This window comes from Melospiza georgiana, chromosome 9 (genome assembly GCF_028018845.1).
Source record: "Melospiza georgiana isolate bMelGeo1 chromosome 9, bMelGeo1.pri, whole genome shotgun sequence".
Taxonomy (NCBI): domain Eukaryota; kingdom Metazoa; phylum Chordata; class Aves; order Passeriformes; family Passerellidae; genus Melospiza; species Melospiza georgiana.
In genome coordinates, this window is record NC_080438.1 from 30,234,221 (window position 1) to 30,255,316 (window position 21,096).

Genomic DNA, 21,096 nt, shown 5'->3' on the forward strand with positions numbered 1-21,096 from the left:
GGTTAATATGTTAAATTTAATAAATTCTGCTTAATTTTGCCCTATATAAAATATACATAATTATTTGGGTTTTTTTAAACTGAAATTACATTTTCAGTTGGTCTGTTTAAGTTCCTGCTGCTCTCTCTGCAGCCTGTACTTCCTTGGGAGGCACTGGGAGTGTTTGGTGCTCCCAGCTGGAGCCAGGGATGTTTTCCACAATTAACAGTGGGATTGATGATGGTCCAAAGGTTTTTCCAGTGGTTTTTGCCTTGGGAGAGCTGCAGCCAAACAACTCTGTGTTTTCTCTGTCCAGAGATTTAAAAGTCTCATCTCCTTCTCTTCCTGGCAGCTTCCTGTCATTTCATGAGCTCCAAACCTGAATTTTAGAAGTATTTGATGATCCCAATTTCTTCTCTAAGGCACATTTTTCTCTTCTTGGGTGGTTTGTTTTGGGGTGTTCTCTAAAGCCAGAGAACCAGGTCACTCTTTTATTTATTTGTTTGTTTATTTGTTTATTTATTTATTTATTTTGAAATTCAGTGTTGTCACTGAAACCCCTCCCCAGTCACGCTGGTTTAGCTCCCTGCAGGTCTCAGGTTTCTCTTTTATATTCAGGGCTTTGTGAAGTAACAGAATGAGAATAAATATTTTAAAATAATCATTTAAAAAGGGTTCAACAGAGAGGGTTTGAAAGTTATTCACACAGTAATTTTTCAACTTGAGGTATCCTGATTTTCAATTTGTTTCTCTTTATTTCTTTTATTATAAATTATCCTGCCCCAAAATAATGCATTTTCAGCTTCCTCAGGGATGTTTTCCTCAGTCATCCAGCAATTTGTTAAATCTTGATTAATCCAGAGCCTTTCCCCTGAGGATTCTGACCAAACTGATTTTTCCACTCTTCTATTTCTGAAAGTTTTGCAATTGAACCACTTTGCTTTGTTGCTGGAGCCAAGTTTAGAAGGAGCAGCCCCTGGCACTGGTGACAATAACCAGCCCTGCATCATTTCTCCTGGAAATCACTGAGACATTCAAATAGATGCATAACTGATCTAGATATGGCCCATCTTTGTTTGGAAAACCACATTTCTGAGCCCAGAAAATCATATTTTAGTCCAGAAGATCATATTTCAGTCATGAAGGGCTTTTTCTCTAAGGAATTCAAGCCTGCCACCCAGACACAGACAGGGCTTGGAAATATTTGGGAGATGCTTTGCACTCTTCATCCCCTGGGTTTGGTGATAAAAACAATAAAGGGGGTGAACTTGGCATGATCACAGTGTCCTGTCTGTTTATTTTAGTACAACAACCTATAGAATAAACCTGCATTTTTACTTCCAGGCCTGTAGCATAAATCATGATGTCTTTTAAGGTTTATTTTAAGCCTCAGAGCTGGCCAGAGCTCACAGTGTTGAATATACCAGTGCAGAGTCTGGAGAGGGTGCCCCCAAAGTTATTAATTCAGTGGCTCAGTTCTGGTGGCAAACTGATCCAGAATATTCTGAATGAGCAATGTGAATATTTTATAGACTTGCCAATGTGCAGGCACTGTGATTTGTCAGGTTTTAATGCCTCTGGGGTAGGATTTCATGTAGATTGTTGTGGGGGGAAACATATCTGGGTATTTGGCTGAAGCAAAATGAGTTCTGTGGAGGAAATTATTGTCCTTAACTCGAAATGTTTAATTTCTTCAAGCAGTGCTGTGTGAAATGTTTCTGGGCTGGCAGCTAACCCTTGTTTTACTCCTTTGTCAGAGCTCACTGCTGGGGAGCACGTCCAGCCTGCTGCTGCAGAGCCCTGCCCACCTGCCCCCTGCCCCAGCAGCAGCTGCTGAAGATGGAGAACATGCAGGCAAACAGTGTAAGGCCATCCCTGCAGCTCTGCCTCTCCCTGAGCACCCTCATCATCCCTAAAATAAATCATATATAGCACCAGGTGCCTGTGATCTTAAAGTTCCCTTCCAACCCAACCCATTCGTGGTTCTGTGATCCTTCAGTGGAGCTGAAGAGGGTTGAGAGTGTGAAGTTGTAAAAAAGTAGCTGTGAGCAGATAATTTTAATGATTTACACAGTTTTCTCTTCTTCCTTTCAGAAACCAGGTTTGCTGGGAGAGCCTCCAGCAATGCTGCTGCAGACAGTGCTGGGCATAGGGGTGATGCCAGCAGTGAACTCAGGCCTGGCAGCACGAGGAGAAGCTCTCAAGTGTAAATGACATTTCATTTCATTTCATCCCGCACCACTAGAAATGCCCAGCTTCACATTCTGCACCTGGATTTCTCCCTGTGTAGCAAAAGCAGCTGGTTAAATACTCTGCTGGCTCAGTTATTCCTTTTTTGGTACACTTGGAATATGCTTTTATTTAGAGGTGGCATTTTTTGGGGGTTTTTCAAAGCAGGTAAATGGGAGTTGCTGGAGAGGCACCACAAATTTGCTCTTTGCCTTCATTTTATTAAGAAATGAGTTTTAGCAGCCAGTCTGTGACAGGTGTCAATTTGGAATGCAAATTTCTGTGCCACTGATGCCCTCAATATTTATGAGGAAGGATCAGTTGGATCCTGGGGGTGCTCACCTGGAGAGGAGAAGGATCCAGGGAGAGCCCAGAGCCCCTGGCAGGGGCCTGAAGGGGCTCCAGGAGAGCTGCAGAGGGGCTGGGGACAGGGATGGAGGGACAGCCACACAGGAATGGATTTAAGCTGGAAAAGGGGGGATTTAGGTGAGATATTGGGAAGGAATTTGTGATTGAGAGGGAGGAATAGAATTCCCAGAGCAGCTGTGGCTGCCCCTGGATCCCTGCAGTGTCCCAGGCCAGGTTGGACACCCTGGGACAGTGGGAGGTGTCCCTGCCATGGCAATGGATGATCCTTAAGGTCGCTTCCAGCCCAAACCATTGCAGGATTTTCTGCTCTTGTTTCTTCCACTGCTCCCTGTGCTCTGCAATCCTGGCCTTGCTCTGAGCCATGGCAGTGACCAGGAGCAGGGAAAAGGCATCCAGGGAGGGCAGAAAGCTCCTCCAAATACCCAGGTTGTCATTTTGGAGAACATTTCCAGTTTTCAGTGAAAGAAATTCTTCCCAAAGCCAGCTGAGGTGGGGTTTCCCCTGTGCTCCCATCCAGCATCCTCCAGGATGTTCCAGTTTTTCTTGAAAATGCCATGAAGCACTAAGAAAGTTATCACAGGGAATGTTTAGGAAAAGTCAGAGTTTTATTGAATCAGCTTGAAATGGAGCTGTTTGCCTGTGGGATGGGAAGGAACAAAAAGCAGTGCAGTAGATCTGGAATTGTTCTCCTCCACCCTCGTTAACCCCACAACAAACCCTGTGTAATAAATCCCACGTAACAGCAAAGTTTCTCCATTTATGGCTGCCTGCAGCATCTAACCCCGCTCCCATTCCAGCAGCAGCAGCAGCAGCGGGGATGGGCATGCTGCCATTCTTCCCAAACCAGCACATGGTCGGACAGGCCCTGCCCGGGGCCCAACGCCGCCGCCGCGGACAAAGCCGAGCCAGCTCCGCCCTTCGCTGCGGCCCTGCCCGGCCTGCCCGGGGCGCTGCCACGGCCGCCAAGGCTGCGGGGCAGGGCAAGGGCTGCGAGCCCGGCATCGCGGTAAGGGCGTGCTGCACACGACACTGCTTCTCTTTCCTCTCCTCTCCTCTCTCCTCTCCTCTCCTCCCTCTCCTCTCCTCTCCTCTCCTCTCCTCTCTCACAGCTCCTCTCCTCTCCTCTCCTCTCCTCCTCTCCTCTCCTCTCCTCTCCTCTCCTCTCCTCTCCTCTCCTCTCCTCTCCTCTCCTCTCCTCTCCTCTCCTCTCCTCTCCTCTCCTCTCCTCTCCTCTCCTCTCCTCTCCTCTCCTCTCCTCTCCTCTCCTCTCCTCTCCTCTCCTCTCCTCTCCTCTCCTCTCCTCTCCTCTCCTCTCCTCTCCTCTCCTCTCCTCTCCTCTCCTCTCCTCTCCTCTCCTCTCCTCTCCTCTCCTCTCCTCTCCTCCCCTTCCCTCTCCTTCCCTTCCCTCTCCTTCCCTCTCCCGTCTTCTTCTCTTCCTCTCCCATCCTCTCCTCTTTCCTTATCTCTTCCTTTCCTTTCCTTTCCTTTCCTTTCCTTTCCTTTCCTTTCCTTTCCTTTCCTTTCCTTTCCTTTCCTTTCCTTTTCCTTTCCTTTCCTTTCCTTTCCTTTCCTTTTTCCTTTCCTTTCCTTTTCCTTTTCCTTCCTTTCCTTTCCTTTCCTTTCCTTTCCTTTCCTTTCCTTTCCTTTCCTTTCCTTTCCTTTCCTTTCCTTTTCCTTTCCTTTCCTTCCTCTTCATCCTTCTGCCACTTCCTTCCTCTCTTCCTTTCCCTCCTTCTCTCCTCTCCCCCTTCCTTCTCCTTCCTCCTCCTTTCCTTTAAGCCTCCTGTGTCCCCCTGTACAATTCCCTTCATTTTAACCCCTCCTGTGTCCCCCCCTGTTCAATTCCCTTTATTTTAACCCCTCCTGTGTCCCCCCTGTACAGTTCCCTTTATTTTAACCCCTCCTGTGTCGCCCCTGTTCAATTCCCTTGCTCCCAGGAGCATCCTGGGGACACGTGGAGCTCTCAGCACTGGTGTTGATGGGGACAGAACAATGCTGTCTCTCCTTGGTGGTCCAGCTGAAGGAACAAAGCAGCTCCTCAGTGCTGCAGGGCTCTCTCCATGTGTCTGCCTCACAGGGCTGGGTCATGGAATTGAACATTTATCTCAGGGCACTGTCTCCTCTAAAGGGCAAACATTGAACTTGGGCTCGAATTTTGTGATTCACCAGGAGCAGTTCTGGTGGTTGGGGGCCTGTGGGGTTTCCAGGTGCTTGTGTGTTTGTATATAAATTTTCCACTTTCAATTACCAGTTTTAAAAATATTATTTATTCCCTCGAAGGTGAAGCGTGAGACGATGATGGAATGGGATTTAAGTGGTCTCATTCTTTCAGATTTTTTTCTGCCCTTAAGAAAATTTACCTTTTTAATATATAAATCTAAAATGATTTAGAACAACAATAATATAGAGTATATGTTATTTTCTTATAAAATAATAAATAATAATTTTAATGTGACTTCAACATTTTGGGGAAACATGGGCTTAATTCATGATTGTCCTGACATTTGGCCTTTATTTCCTTGTGTCTCCAAGTGAAAAGAGTTGATTTTGTCTTGGCCTTGTACTTAATGTTCACTCCCTGCATCTGGAATTGCTCGAGTGATTATTATTCCTTCACTTGCATATAAAAGGTTTTCTTTTGTTTGTTTGTTTTGTAACATCCTTTAGGAACTTGCAGTCTGAAGAGAAACATTCCTACAAAAACTATTTGGAAGAAAAAAGTGTAGGCAATGTGTCCAGATTGCTGAAATAAAATGGAACTTTTGAAGGATTGACTTCAAAAGTTTCATTTTATTTCAAAAGGGTTTTTTTCATAGGACTATGCTTTTCCCAAGACCCTGCTAGGCCACTGAACTTTATTTCTGACCAGTTTTATACGAATTTAATGCAAACTGTCCATTTTTCAGACTCCCTTGAAGAAACAGACTTCTCTGCTTGGGGAGCCCCCAAAAGAAATCCGCCTGAGCACCAACCCCTACTTGAATTTGGCAAGTGTTTTGCCTGGCATCTGTCTGCCAGGTAAGCAAACATTCCATGGATTTCATTGCAAATTTCCACAGCCAGAGCATGGCAAACATTTCTCCTGTTTGCCTGGTAAATCCAGTGCCCACAGCATTTATCCTCAAGGGAATCTTGTAGTATCTCTCAAAACTGAAAGTCACTTATCCTGATGGTGCATTTGCAGAGGCTCACAGACTTCTAGAAGCCTTTCAGTTATTAGTAGCACTGATAATTTGGGGCACAAATCTCAGTTTTAATCCTGGAATAGAGCCTAATTAGTGTTTGTTACAAGCCAGGTGTTGATCCAAGCTCTGTTTTTGTGTTCCCAGCAGCAATTGCCAGCAAAGCCTCCAGTCCTCCACAGCAGACCAGCCTTGCAAACAGTGTCGTGGATGCTGCTGTGTCTCAGGGAACTGCACCACAACATGCAATGGAAAACTATTTCAGTTATTCCCAGCAGCCTGGGGAGTACCCACAGGTAGGAACAATCCCACAGCTCAGGGTTCTCCCAGAGCTGCTCCTTGTTTTCTCTGAGTGTTCTTCCTGAGCCTCTGCACTGACACTTTATCTGATCATTTCAGTGTCCAGAGCAGATTTAGCACAAAGAACATTCCCTGCTGAAAGCACAACCCTTGAAAAAATCGTTTCCTGAGAGCCTGAACTGTGGACACTCACTAGAAATGACTTCTCAGCACTCTGCCTTGGCTTTTGTCTCCCTTCAAAACCAGGGGTTTTTCTCTTTGTCTTCCCCAGAAGTTTTTAAGTCCTGAACTTTGGCTGGATCCCAGGCAGGGAGCTGCAGTTGCTGCACACTTGGGGATGTTTGCCAGCTGCTCTGAGGCACAGGATGTGCTCCCCATGTGCAGATCAGAGCCTGGCCAGGAGCTGCAGGCCCTGCAGAGTGCTCAGTGCTCAGAGCCAGTTCCACAGGACACTGGCAGAGAACACCCCCAGATTTGCATTAACCATCCTGAGTCTGTGAAACTGTGGCTGTGGTCAGAGCTGAGAGCTGCCTCTCCCCAGGGACACACACACTGTCCTGGGCTGCTGGCAGGGACAGCTGAGAGCCCACACTCCTGGCAGCAAGGGTTTGGGGTGGGGATCTCTGAAATAGAGAGAGCAGCCTGGCCACAGGGTGGGGGACAGGGTCACTGCACAGGGCTTTGCCAGGGGCCACACAGCCTTGGATCAGATCTGCTGCTAAAGGGGCTCCAGGAGAGCTGAGAGGGACGGGGACAAGGATGGAGGGACAGGACACAGGGAATGGCTCCCACTGCCAGAGGGCAGGGATGGATGGGATAATGGGAATTGGGAATTGTTCCTGGCAGGGTGGGGGTGCACAGAGGAGCTGATTGCACATCCCTGGAGGTGTTCCCATAACAGGAATTGTTGTCCCTGCCTCTCTGCCAGGCCAGAGGTGCCTCCTGTGTGTTTTAAGCACTTACCATAATTTTAACTGTTTGATCTGAGCTTCACCACTGGTGCTGAAGGTGTTTTGGTGCTTCTGGCACAGCTCTGGGCTGTAAGGATTGTAGGCAGGCATGGGAGAGGGTTTCTGCTCCTCTCTAGGAGGCTGTCCAGCAGTGGTACCAGCATTATGCTCAGGCACATCACTCTACCCAGGCCAGGGTGGATGGCTTGGAAAATGAAGCCTCTGAGGTGAGAAATAATTTCATTTTCTTGCTGTCTCCACTGGCTGTTGCTGCCATCAGCTTTTGGACACCTTCTTTGTGTGTTGGCACAGGAATGAGGGGCTGCAGAGGGCACTGCATGGGCACTGCTGCAGGGCAGCACCCCCAGAGTCACACCCAAAACTCTCCTCTCTAAAATCCCACCACCCAAAAGCATGGAATGCTCAGCAGTGGGTTAAAACACTCCCACCAGGAACAGCACACCATTCATGGCATTTCCTAGTGCTGAATCTCCCACATTGAAGGGCTGGTTCTTGCCCAAGCTGAGGGTTTTGTGAGCAAGGAGAAAAAAAGACACTTTTGAAAGGAATGAAACAAATTAAAGCATCATCCAAAGCCCACATTTTGCTCCAGGAATTGCTGCACCCCCGAGCTGCTGTGAATTGCACCTGTGACTGAGGTATTTCCTTACCTGCTGAGAGCTCATCACAATAGCAGAAAAAGAAAAGAATTATTAAACCTTTTTTCCTTCTACTTCATGGATCCCTTTCTGGATTCAGGAACCTGCAGGTGGATCTTTCCCAAACTACAGCACCTGCCTGCAGGTGGTGCCTTCCTTTTTGAGTGGAGCCTCGGGAGCCCAGGCGGGCTTGCAGCCTCCTGCAGCCAATCCCTTAAAGCAGGTGAGAGGAGGAGGAGCAGCGCCTGCAGCCGCTTCTGCTGCCTGCTGCTGCCCCCGGGTGGAGCCTTCCCTCGGCATCCCTGCTCCACACAGTTCCTGCACTGGGAGAACAGCCTGGGCCAGCCCCAGAGCCCTGCAGAGCCTGAGCATCAGCTCCTCTCTGTGCCCCAAAAGCCACGGGCAGAGCCAGGCTGGGGTTTTGGAGACAATAAAGTAGGAAGAGAGGAGGAGGAGGACGAGGTTGGCACTGGATTGAAATGGGGGTTTGCCTGACTTGCAGATGGTTTGCACTGGGATAGGATCTCTGAAGTAGGGAGAGCAGCTCAAAATTGCCTGGGAAGCAAATTAAAAAACACAGGATAAATCTAAAGTTTTAGAAGGATAACTAGTCCTTCATAAGTTTAAATAGTATAAATAATAGTATAAATAATAGTATAAATAGTATAGATAAAAATGTCCACATTGCAAGCCACAAGTAGTTAGTTATTAAGTTAAAAATAATTTAAGTATCATTTCTTAGTTAATCCTTAAAAAATCTTATAAAGAAACAAAAACAACTCCATTTTTAGTTTATTGAAATAAAGTACTGCAAAACTCACAACTATAACATAAAAACTATAACATAAACTATAATGTAAAACTAGAACATCAGTAAAAACTAATATCTCAGATGGTCAGAGTCACCCTGAGATGCATTAAGAAAGTCTCTTCTCCCAGCCCAGTGGTCAAAGAAGGAGTCAGAGCTCTTCAGTTCTCGGTCTCAAGGTTGTTTATTGTTCCTTATCTATAAAATAATTGTTTTTCTCTCCTGTCCAGCCGAGGTCTGTTCAGCACAGACAGAGGCACTCTGCCTGCCCCAGGGCAATGTTATCTTTTTATATTAAAAACTACCTGTAAAATATTTACAATTACTTTCCAATACCTATCACCTGTGTTAGACACTGAGCTTCTACTCTAAACCAATCCCAAAGTGCCACCATCACAGCAGGAGATGGAGGCCAAGAAGAAGAAGGAGAAAGGCTGGACACAGATTTTTCTTCTTGCCTTTTGAACCCCCATTTTAAAAACCCCAAAAATCTCTTTTTCACCCTGTGATAACTTCACTATCATTCTACTTAATCATTCCACTCTTAACAAGTCTTTCTTGACTTGTAATTCTTCATAATTGTTTTTCCAAGGGCTAAATCAAAGGCACAGTGTCCTTGGGCTCTGTGCTGATGTCTCTGAGCTCCCTGGGCAGGGGCTGGAGCCCTCCAGAGCATCCAGAGGGATTTGGGGGTTCTGACACTAACGAACATCTAAGTTCAACCCTAGAATGGCAGCCGGTGAGCAGTGACAGTGCCGTTGTCGCCCGCAGGTGGCCCCCAAGCGCAGCTCCTCGTTCCTGGTGTCGTGCCCCGAGCCCGGCCCCGCGGAGCTGCCGGGCCCCGCTCGCTACGCCGAGTCCTCGCTGAAGAAGAAGCGCGTGTACTGAGCCACGGCCCGAGCCAGGGCTGCCCGGGCAGCTGGGATCCCTCTGCAGGTATTGCTGCCTTAGCTCCCCTCCAGCAGCTCCTGCTGAGCGGGGTGAGTGTCCCCGAGCAGCCACTGCAAGCACAGAGGTGACACGGGGGGTGGCTGCTCTCGCTTGGACAGGAGGGGACAGTGCTGGCTTTGTCACCTGTGGACAGAGCACAGGACATGGGGAGCTGGGGCAGCTCCAGCTGAAAGCAATAAAAACCCAGAGGAAAGAAAGCTGATCCTTTCTCCAGTCCTCAGCCTGAGGAAGTTAAAAGAGGAAGTCGTGATAGTAATTATTTTGTATTTTTTTAACTCAGAATGTGGGGGTTTTTTCCAACTTTCCTTTTTCCAGGATTAAGAGCTCTGCATTTACAGCCTTTCAGTTTTTAATATTTCTTCTTAATCCTGGAATGGAGCGATACCAAATGGATTCCCAGAGCCTCGGTGACGTTCTCAATAAATGCCTGTCCAAAGGGAGATGCTGTCCTGGGCTGCCTTGGAATATCCCCTGGGATCTGGAGAGCTGCTCCTTGGACAGTGGAAAATCTTTGTTTTTACAGCTTTCCCTTGGAGGAATTAATTCCCAGTGTGAGGCAGCCTCCTCCTCCCACAGGTGTGGGACAGCTCTTCCTGGGCCACCCCACGTTGTTTCCCACTTTTGAGTGTATTTTCCTTTTAAAGACTTTTTGTATTTTTAGCTTCTTACCAGCTCTGCCTCGAGCTGTTCTCTTCTGCCCTTGGAGCTGGAGATCAGCAATCCTTCCTTCTGCCCTCAGTGGCAGCAGGTGAGGGCCAGCCCTCATTCCAAGGCTGTGCTCCCTGGAATCCTGCTGCAAATCCATCTGACCGAGGTCACTGAGGCCAGGAGCCACCTCCTTCTCCCTTTTCTTTGCTAGAGAACACTGAAGCCATTTTTCAATACTGATTTTTTTAAATTAAAAGTCTTAAACTTTTGCCTTTCAAGCTTTGGGATGTGACCAGGATCCACATTTTCAAAGCTTAAAAAAATCCCAAGCAAATTCCCTCTTCCCTCAGCTGCTGGAAGTGCTCCACAAACAGGAGCCAGGAGCTTTTCTGGGATTCTGCCTGTATGTATTGATAAATTCACTTGTAATATTTTGTTTCAACTGTTTGTATATGCAACTTTCTCAACTTGTTACACTTTTCAATGAAAATAAATTGTTGGTACTTACTTCAAGTGGATTTTTTGTGGGAGGAAACAGGAAACCAGCCCCTTTAATCAGGACTCCTTTAATCAGGTAAAGTAGGAAAAGGTTTTAAAAGAACACCATACCTATGGAAATGCAATTTAAAAAACTTTTCCTCTGTTTAATGTATAATTAAAAAGGGAGGCACATGGAGAAAAAAAATTTATTAGACTTGTTTGTATAAAGAGTAACAAAGTGCTTACAGATTAAATTCAGCTTCCTAAGTGACATACAGAAACAATAACACTGTAAAAATAAATCTGACCTCCTTGGAGCTCATAATTACCATTTTTATATATATTTATATATATATATATATATATAGACCTCTTTCTGTTATTGCCAAAACTGGAGGATCTCTTCAGAGCATTTTCCAGCTCCAGGTGTGGTAGGAAACATGATGGTAGCAGAAGGTTCCAGTTAAATCACTCATGGGCTGAGTCAAAATGTTCCTTAAAAAAATGATTGGAGGGGTTCCCAGTGCCTGGGACAGCCCAGGGTGCCCAGGGCTTTTCCTCTGGGATAATCCTGGGTGCCCAGGCCTTTTCCTTTAGGATAATCCTGGGTGCCCAGGCCTTTTCCTTTAGGATAATCCTGGGTGCCCAGGCCTTTTCCTTTAGGGTAATCCTGGGTGCCCAGGGCTTTTCCTTTGGGATAATCCTGGGTGCCCAGACCTTTTCCTTTAGGGTAATCCTGGGTGCCCAGGCCTTTTCCTTTAGGGTAATCCTGGGTGCCCAGGCCTTTTCCTCTGGGATAATCCTGGGTGCCCAGGCCTTTTCCTTTAGGGTAATCCTGGGTGCCCAGGCCTTTTCCTTTAGGGTAATCCTGGGTGCCCAGGCCTTTTCCTTTAGGGTAATTCTGGGTGCCCAGGCCTTTTCCTTTGGGATAATTCTGGGTGCCCAGGCCTTTTCCTTTAGGATAATCCTGGGTGCCCAGGCCTTTTCCTTTAGGATAATCCTGGGTGCCCAGGGCTTTTCCTTTGGGATAATCCTGGGTGCCCAGGCCTTTTTCCTTTAGGGTAATCCTGGGTGCCCAGGCCTTTTCCTCTGGGATAATCCTGGGTGCCCAGGCCTTTTCCTTTAGGGTAATCCTGGGTGCCCAGGCCTTTTCCTTTAGGGTAATCCTGGGTGCCCAGGCCTTTTCCTTTGGGATAATCCTGGGTGCCCAGGCCTTTTCCTTTAGGGTAATCCTGGGTGCCCAGGCCTTTTCCTTTAGGGTAATCCTGGGTGCCCAGGCCTTTTCCTTTAGGGTAATTCTGGGTGCCCAGGCCTTTTCCTTTGGGATAATCCTGGGTGCCCAGGCCTTTTCCTCTGGGATAATCCTGGGTGCCCAGGCCTTTTCCTTTAGGATAATCCTGGGTGCCCAGGCCTTTTCCTTTGGGATAATCCTGGGTGCCCAGGGATTTTCCTTTGGGATAATCCTGGGTGCCCAGGCCTTTTCCTTTAGGGTAATTCTGGGTGCCCAGGCCTTTTCCTTTAGGGTAATTTTCTGGGTGCCCAGGCCTTTTCCTTTGGGATAATCCTGGGTGCCCAGGCCTTTTCCTTTAGGGTAATCCTGGGTGCCCAGGGCTTTTCCTTTGGGATAATCCTGGGTGCCCAGGCCTTTTCCTCTGGGATAATCCTGGGTGCCCAGACCTTTTCCTTTAGGGTAATCCTGGGTGCCCAGGCCTTTTCCTTTAGGGTAATCCTGGGTGCCCAGGGCTTTTCCTTTGGGATAATCCTGGGTGCCCAGGCCTTTTCCTTTGGGATAATCCCCTCCAGGTTCTGGGCATGGGCTGGGTTCCTTCCCAGCTCCAGGAATTCCTTCCCTCAGCTCCAGGGATGCACATTCACCCCTCCAGGGGTTCACCCAGGCTGGGGGCTCCAGGGGAAGAATGTGGGAGTGGAGTTAGGAAAAGCAAATTATTTATCCCAAAATTGGGCTTCTCACTGAAATGCACAACAGTGCCCACCCCTGCACGCTGCTGGGGTGGTTTTTATGAACACTTTTCTTTAAATACCTGTAAGAGCTCAGGACTGGGGCCTGCTGGGTTTATAAAGAGCTGAAAATTTCACTTCCCCTGTATTTTTATGCCAAAGTTGTTCTGTTTGTTACTAGGATTTAAGTGCATGTGAAGGATATTTTCTCAGCCAACTTTATAATTATTAATTGAGCCCTTTTAGAGCCACTGGCTGAGGTTGGAGCTGAGAAATGCAGTGGATTTTACCAGCTCACATCATCCAGCAGGGCAATTCCAATTGTGGCACAGCCAGAATCAGAGCAGGATAAAACTGCCCTGCAAGAACAGCAGCAAAGGGAGCTGGAGCTCATTTTGCCCAAACTTTTTAAATTCTTTTAATCCAACTCTTCAATCTGTTGGCAAAAGAATCCTTTATAACCACATCAGCCCAGCCAGAGTACAAATTACAGGAGTTAAAAAAAAAAAAAAAAAGTAAGAGCCTTGGGCATAGAGAGGTTGCTGGGCATTTAAAGTCCTGACGGGATTAAAAAAATTATTTACATTTTACTCATAATTGTTTCAAATCCTTGGATCAGGTTGTGGAAGGTGGTGCGCTCGTCGTGTTTGTAGATCCAGCACTTCCTCATCAGCTGATCCACCTGGCAACAGAACCAGGGACAGTTTTAAAGGCATCAAACATTTCTTGGGGTTTGCCAGTGAAAACAGTGGAGCAAAATCTCCCTGAATGAACAGAAACACCTCAGGTGCTGGGCAGGGTCAGCAGGGACCTGAGCAGGGGCTTTGGGCAGTTCCACCTGGGGAGCTGCACCCCAGGAATTGCCAAAATCAGGGGGATTCCCAAGGAATTTTCATGGACCCAGGTACGACAGCAAGTCCCTGCTCCCTCTGAAGGGACACCATGGACTTGGGAATGCTAATATCAAAAACATCTTAAAACAATGCTTGAAAACCTTGGCAGTGCCTTTCCCAGCACTCCTGAAGGTTCTCCTACCTGAGTGGGCAGGGAAGTGTCACCCCTCTGAGGCTGAACCTGTGTCCAGCAGGGACAGACGGACAGACCTTCCTTCCTCCATCCATCCCTCCATCCCTCCATCCATCCATCCATCCATCCATCCATCCATCCATCCATCATCCATCCATCCATCCATCCATCCATCCATCCATCCATCCATCATCCATCCATCCATCCATCATCCATCCATCCATCCATCCATCCATCCATCCATCCATCCATCCCTCCATCCATCCATCCATCCATCCATCCATCCATCCATCCATCCATCATCCATCCATCCATCATCCATCCATCCATCCATCCATCATCCATCCATCATCCATCCATCCATCCATCCATCCATCCATCCATCCATCCATCCATCCATCATCCATCCATCCATCATCCATCCATCCATCCATCATCCATCCATCCATCCATCATCCATCCATCCATCATCCATCCATCCATCCATCCATCCATCCATCCATCCATCCATCCATCCATCATCCATCCATCCATCATCCATCATCCATCCATCCATCCATCCATCATCCATCCATCCATCCATCCATCATCCATCCATCCATCCATCCATCCATCCATCCATCCATCATCCATCCATCCATCCATCCATCCATCCATCCATCATCCATCCATCCATCCATCCATCCATCCACCATCCATCCATCCATCCATCCATCCATCCATCCATCATCCATCCATCATCCATCCATCCATCCATCCATCCATCCATCCATCCATCATCCATCCATCCACCCATCCATCATCCATCCCTCCATCATCCATCCATCCATCCATCCATCATCCATCCATCCATCCATCCATCCATCCATCCATCCATCCATCATCCATCCATCATCCATCAACCATCCATCATCCATCCATCATCCATCCATCCATCCATCCATCCATCCATCCATCCATCCATCCATCCATCCATCCATCCATCATCCATCCATCCATCATCCATCCATCCATCCATCCATCCATCATCCATCCATCCATCATCCATCCATCCATCCATCCATCCATCATCCATCATCCATCCATCCATCCATCCATCATCCATCCATCCATCCATCCATCCATCATCCATCATCCATCCATCCATCCATCATCCATCATCCATCCATCCATCCATCCATCCATCCATCCATCCACCCATCCATCCATCATCCATCCATCCATCAGCCATCCATCATCCATCCATCCATCCATCCATCCATCATCCATCATCCATCCATCCATCCATCCATCATCCATCCATCATCCATCCATCCATCCATCCATCCATCATCCATCCATCATCCATCCATCCATCCATCCATCCATCCATCATCCATCCATCATCCATCAACCATCCATCATCCATCCATCCATCCATCCATCCATCCATCCATCCATCCATCCATCCATCCATCCCTCTATCCATCCATCCATCCCTCCATCCCCATCCCTCCCTCACCTCCTCAGGACAGGTGGGTGGCCGTGGCAGTCTCTTGTCATCCTGCAGGACCCTCACCAGCCGTGCCACCGTCATCTGTCCCTGCGTGGGGCCGATCATCTTCAGGAATTCCTGTGGGGACAGCGGGCTCAGCTGGGAGTGCCTGACCCCAGTGCCAGGACAAGCCTGGGTGTTTCCCAGGGCAATCCTGGAGGAAGGTCCTCCCCGGGGAAGGGGTGGAAGGAGATGAGCGTTAAGGTCCCTCCCGCCCCAAATGAGCCCGCTATTCTGCGATTGTTGCTCTTGTTGCCCAAACCAGTAATCATTATTTTAAATGAAGGGATTGAAGCAGCTGTGGGAGCAGTTTCTGTCCCAGCAGGCACTCACGGCCATGGGGCTGCACTCGGAGTCGCAGTAGGTGAGCAGCTCATAGAGCGTCACCCCGAAGGACCACACGTCGGAGGCGATGTAGAACTTGCTCTGCAGCAAACACTCCGGGGCGTACCTGGGGACACGAGGGGACAGCGTCACACCCGGGGGCCCAGCCCTGCCCACACAGCCTGAGCAGCTCCACAGACACAGCTGTGTTGGTGAGCCTTGCACATAAATTAAACAGTAATACATAAGGTGTGTTCCACAGTGAGGCACGGTGAAAGCAAGGAGACCCAACCCAAAATAGTGGGGAAATGTGAAGTGCAGGAAGAAATAAACAGCACAAGAGGTGAGTGAACAGTTCACCAGGTGCCTTTTCCTGTTCTCCTGGTGTATCTTTACACCACAAGAGGCCTTTTATAAAACCAGGAGAAGCCCGGGGAGTGCAGGAGCAGAGGGGTCCCTGTGCCCAGGCCGTACCAGAACACGGGGCTGTCGCGGTCGTCCTTGACAGTGTAATATTCCTTGTCTGTCTCGATGGCCTTGGTGAGCCCAAAGTCCCCAATCTTCACCCTGTTCTCACTCTCCACCAGGACATTCCTCGCTGCCAGGTCACGGTGCACGTACTGACAGGAGCCCAGGTAGTCCATGCCCTGAGAGAGGAGAAAAGAAGCCTTTCATTTCCTTCTCCTTTATTCCTCCAGTACTTTAATCCCTTTTTCTCCAGTTACTGCTTCCTGACTGTGCTCTGCACTCTCATCTCCATCCCTTTAGACTTCACCTCGCTCCTTTCCTCTTGCCAGCAACTTCCAAGTGCTGCCCTCCCTCCTGATCCTCATAGCCTCCCACAGGAACATTTCAGAGTGAACATTTCAGAGTAAACTTTGGAACCTGGAACCTCCTCATCATTCCCCAGCTTACCCTTGTGCCACTGGCACCCAATGCGTGGGAGAGATTGCTTTAGGATTCTGATCCTTGGGGACAGAGCAGGAGAATGGGTTTGTTGCTGATGTTCTCCATCCCCCTCACCCAGCTGATGGAGCTGCAGGCTCAGGCCCAGCTCACCTTGCAGATCTGAACTGCATATCTGAGCAGCTGCTTGAGATTGATCTTGTTCTTGTTCCGTGGGAGATACTCCTTCAGGCTCCCAGAGGGAAGGAATTCCATGATGAGTTTAATCCCACTTCCTCCTAGAAAACAGAGCATGTTTGGTTTGCAGACCCTTCTCAACAGCTTTGGTACAAGCCCAGAGCACCAGCAGCATTTTAAACCTCCCACAGCTCATTCCCATCATCCATCCCTGAGCCAATGCACAGGAAAACCTGCTCCAGGCAGGACATTTATAAATTCTAAAGGAAAACCCATATAATTGTTAATATTCTGCAAGAATTACCATCTTCTGTGCAAATCCCTTTGTATTTGACAATGTTGTCATGATAAAGATTCCTCAGGATTTCAATTTCCTTCTTGAGGTCAGCGATGTGATTCCCTCCACTCTCTGGCTTCAGGGATTTCACTGCCACCTGCTCCCCAGTGTTGTCACCTTCTGGGTCATACCTGCACAGCTCCACCTTGCCAAAGTGGCCCTGGGAGGGAGAGAAAGGAGCATCCTTGAGGACAACGCTCAGACAGTGACACCCAGGCACTGATCTGGGTGTGTGTGACACAGCAGGGGCTGTGGGGACAGCCAGGCACTGATTTGGGTGTGTGTGTGACACAGCAGGGGCTGTGGGGACAGCCAGGCACTGATTTGGGTGTGTGTGACACAGCAGGGGCTGTGGGGACAGCCAGGCACTGATCTGGGTGTCTGTGACACAGCAGGGGCTGTGGGGACAGCCAGGCACTGATTTGGGTGTGTGTGGGACACAGCAGGGGCTGTGGGGACAGACAGGCACTGATTTGAGTGTCTGTGACACATCAGGGGCTGTGGGGACAGCCAGGCACTGATTTGAGTGTCTGTGACACAGCAGGGGCTGTGGGGACAGCCAGGCACTGATTTGGGTGTCTGTGACACAGCAGGGGCTGTGGGGACAGCCAGGCACTGATTTGAGTGTCTGTGACACAGCAGCGGCTGTGGGGACAGCCAGGCACTGATTTGGGTGTCTGTGACACAGCAGGGGCTGTGGGGACAGCCAGGCACTGATTTGGGTGTGTGTGACACAGCAGGGGCTGTGGGGACAGCCAGGCACTGATTTGGGTGTGTGTGGGACACAGCAGGGGCTGTGGGGACAGCCAGGCACTGATCTGGGTGTGTGTGGGACACAGCAGGGGCTGTGGGGACAGCCAGGCACTGATTTGGGTGTCTGTGACACAGCAGGGGCTGTGGGGACAGCCAGGCACTGATTTGGGTGTGTGTGGGACACAGCAGGGGCTGTGGGGACAGCCAGGCACTGATCTGGGTGTCTGTGACACAGCAGGGGCTGTGGGGACAGCCAGGAGCACTGGCTGTGGTCTGGGGGTGACACTGCTCTTACCTCCCCCAAATCCCGGATCCTTTTCAAGAACCTCTTCTCAAAGAGGGTGGGATCCACCTCGGTGACGGGTTTCTTCTCCGAGACAATATCGGGATCTGGGGGGGAAAACGTCCCAGGTCAGATTCCTGCCTGGTCTGACACTCCAAGGCATCCTTGCTCCATTCCCACTGTCCCACCTTTCCCTCCTTAGATCCCACCTGCTTTCTGACAGGCAACTCTCCATCCCTCATGCCAGTCTGGATCTGCATCTGCTTCCACACCCAGATTTCTCTGGGTGACCTTCCCACCCTGGAGCAGCTCCTCAGCTCCCACAAGGTTGGAAGGAGATGCTCCTCAAAGTCCCTCCATCCAGGATTCCACGATCCCTCCCTCAGTGTCCCAGGCCTTACTCTGCTCCTCCAGTTTGTTGATGTCCCTCATGATGGCCCTGAAGAAGGGTCTCTGGTGGGGGTCGTAGTTCATGCACTGCTTCATCAGGTCTGCCAGCTCCTTGCAGGACGGCGTGGCCAGCACAAAGTGCCCCTCGTAGAACCTCTCCTTCTGTGGGAGCAAACACACATCCCAGCAGTTTTAACTTCCACAGCTCCCACTTCTGAGCTGGGCACTGGCTGGGCTCCAGGATCTCTGAGGTCTTTTCTGACCTGAGCAGTTCTGTGATTCTACATCAGAGGATGTGACCATGAAATCCTTATTTCAGTGTGGGCATTGCCAAGGAAATCCCCCTGCTCAGCTGGAACTTGGATCTTCAGAGAATTCCTCTTGTGCTGGGTCTGGAGCAACCACTTAACCCATGAAGTGTTCAAAATGTGCTGAATTCACTTTCAGGAATCATTTTCTGCCAGGTTTTCCCAGTTATTCATGCACCAGGAAATGTTTGCCAAGGACACCCTGGGTGCTCCTCAACCCTGGGAGGTCCCAGCTCCAGGGACAAGGCTGGGATGGGCATTCCCAGCCCTGCAGAGCTGTGGCCACAGGCAGGAAGGGCACAGCAAGAGGGACCCCAGTTCTTTAAACTGCACTGAACAGCAGCAGTGTCCCCTGGGAGACCCTCTGGAATCAATCCAAAAGAAACAAGAGATGTTTGGGAAAATCTCACTCAGCTTCTAACTGGACACAGGGATTAGAAATGCTGGGAGAACTGGGATTGTCCAGTCTGGAGAGGAGAAGGCTCCAGGGAGAGCTCAGAGCCCCTGCCAGGCCCTAAAGGGGCTCAGGAGAGCTGAGGGGAACTGGGGACAAGGGATGGAGGGACAGGACAAGGGGAAAACTGAAGGGCTCAAGAGGATGGACCCAAGTTTGTGTAACAGCTTTACCTCTGCTAAGGTCTTTTCTTTCAGAGGAGTTTCTCCATTATAGCAGATTTCCCACAGGGTTGTACCAAAGCTCCACTTGTCTGCAGCAATGCTGAGGTTCTTGGAATCTTCAACACACTCAGGAGCAATCCAGGGGATCCGCTCGACGCGCTCTGGGGTGAAAATCACAGGGAGAAACACTGAATTATCCTTGTCTGAAATAAACTGGAGCTGCAGAACTTGTCCTGTTTCTTAATTCTCAAATTCCTGTTTGCAGAAGGATTTCACAGGCTCGTGCCTGGAGCCATCCACAAACAGATCCCTTCTGTCTCATCTCACTGGACACAACATTTTGTAAGAGAAATGAACGCTCTGAACAGCCAGTGAGTATGTGCAGATCCATGGAAGATGATTCCTGATACACACAAATACAGTGTATTTGTATGAAATGCCATTCCTGGCCATACCTTGCCTGGAGAGCACCGTGATGGGGATTCCTGGGTCACTGAGCTTGATGAAGGGCCCATACTCGCTGTCAATGCCCTCTCTGGCCAGCAGGATGTTCTTGGTGCACACATTGCCATGCACCAAATCTTTGTCCTCCTACACAAAAGCAGGGAAAGAACAGTGAGAGGGATGTGAGAGCTCCAGGATTTCCACACCACAGGGGATCTCTAAAGTGCTCCAAGCTGAAATCCAAAATTAGAATAGGGAAGAAACTGGAGGAAGAGAAGGAAAGGAGGAGCAGGGAGATGGAATGCTCCCATTATAGGACTTTTCCTGATGGAGAAATGTATTCCCAGCTAGGCCCCAGTGCCTCTGCCAATGTGTTTCTTACCAGGTAGCTCAGGGCACTTGCAAGTTGTTTGGCCACTTTGAATTTCCATGGGGTTGTGAGAAGTTCACTTTTCTTATGCATGAACAGATCCAGAGGCCCACATTCAACAAACTCTTCCACCATGATATCTGCAGAGGAGGTGCAGAAAGTCAGTGCTGCAATGAGTTGTTTGGAGTAATGGAATTTGTGTTCACACCTCCCAGCCCAATGGAAAATGTTGGAAAATGTTTTTATTTCACCTTGCCCAAGGTTTCTTTCAGTGCTCAGAGTCCAGATTAAAAGGCTGAGGGGCTTTGTGTGGCAAATGAACACTAAACCTGGAACCAGGCATTCCAGAGGTGGAATTTTAATGCACAGAACAGCTCAGAAAAATCAGCAATAGGCTGCCCCGTGCTCTGGTACCAAAATTCCTTCAGCATGGCCCTGTTTAACACCCACATGTAACTCCAATTCCTTTCCTGAGTCTGGAAGAGCTCAGGCTGGGGCATTAACCAATTTGTCTTTTAATTTTCTAAAGCTTTGCTCTCCTTCTGGTGCCCACCCCACAACATTAGGAATGCCTTGGCTTAGAGAACTCACATAAAGGTGTATTTATGGTATACATTTACATTTTTTATGTGCATATTTATATTTTACATGTATAAACAAAATGTATACATATAAATGTGTACATGCTTTATATGCATCAATATCACAAATAAACATTTATTTCATACGAATGAATGTATCTTTGCAGTAAATGTAATAAATTTAATTGTGCAAATTTCACGGGGTGCTTTGTATGCACACTGCCCCTGCCCCTCTGGCATTCCAGCCTTAGGGAAGGCTCAAACACAGAACTGGAAAGGGAAATTCATTGGGAGAATTATTTAGAGCTGCTCTGCTGTCCCAGCTCCACCCTGGGAAGTTCCTGAGGCAGCAGCTGCCAGCCATGTCCCTGTGTCCCTCCCAGGTGCCATTCCCTGTCCCCATGTCCCTCCCAGGTGCCATTCCCTGTTCCCTCCAGGTGCTAACCCTGTCCCCGTGTCCCTGGTAGGTGCCATCCCCTGTCCCTGTGTCCCCCCCAGGTGCCATCCCTGTCCCCATGTCCCCAGCAGGTC

At 48.8% G+C, this 21,096-nt stretch overlaps 2 protein-coding genes across 2 annotated transcripts in view; one reads left to right on the forward strand and one right to left on the reverse strand.

Moving 5' to 3' along the window:
• Nucleotides 1-10,593, forward strand: part of RAVER2 (ribonucleoprotein, PTB binding 2) — a 30,636-nt gene extending 20,043 nt beyond the window's left edge. The window contains 7 exon segments of the mRNA XM_058029729.1: nt 1,737-1,790; nt 1,792-1,842; nt 2,074-2,185; nt 3,375-3,583; nt 5,484-5,595; nt 5,907-6,055; nt 9,248-10,593. Of these exon segments, the coding sequence (XP_057885712.1) occupies nt 1,737-1,790; nt 1,792-1,842; nt 2,074-2,185; nt 3,375-3,583; nt 5,484-5,595; nt 5,907-6,055; nt 9,248-9,364 (804 nt within the window). The 3' untranslated portion in view covers nt 9,365-10,593.
• A 1,524-nt stretch (nt 10,594-12,117) lies between these two features.
• Nucleotides 12,118-21,096, reverse strand: part of JAK1 (Janus kinase 1) — a 54,220-nt gene continuing 45,241 nt past the window's right edge. Inside the window, exons 15-25 of the mRNA XM_058030261.1 lie at nt 19,997-20,124; nt 19,626-19,761; nt 19,180-19,331; nt 18,256-18,406; nt 17,867-17,961; nt 16,786-16,978; nt 16,458-16,582; nt 15,873-16,045; nt 15,408-15,525; nt 15,042-15,152; nt 12,118-13,196 (exon numbers count right to left, since the gene is read on the reverse strand). Coding sequence (XP_057886244.1) covers nt 13,095-13,196; nt 15,042-15,152; nt 15,408-15,525; nt 15,873-16,045; nt 16,458-16,582; nt 16,786-16,978; nt 17,867-17,961; nt 18,256-18,406; nt 19,180-19,331; nt 19,626-19,761; nt 19,997-20,124 — 1,484 coding nt within the window. The 3' untranslated portion in view covers nt 12,118-13,094. The remainder of the gene's footprint in view (nt 13,197-15,041; nt 15,153-15,407; nt 15,526-15,872; nt 16,046-16,457; nt 16,583-16,785; nt 16,979-17,866; nt 17,962-18,255; nt 18,407-19,179; nt 19,332-19,625; nt 19,762-19,996; nt 20,125-21,096) is intronic.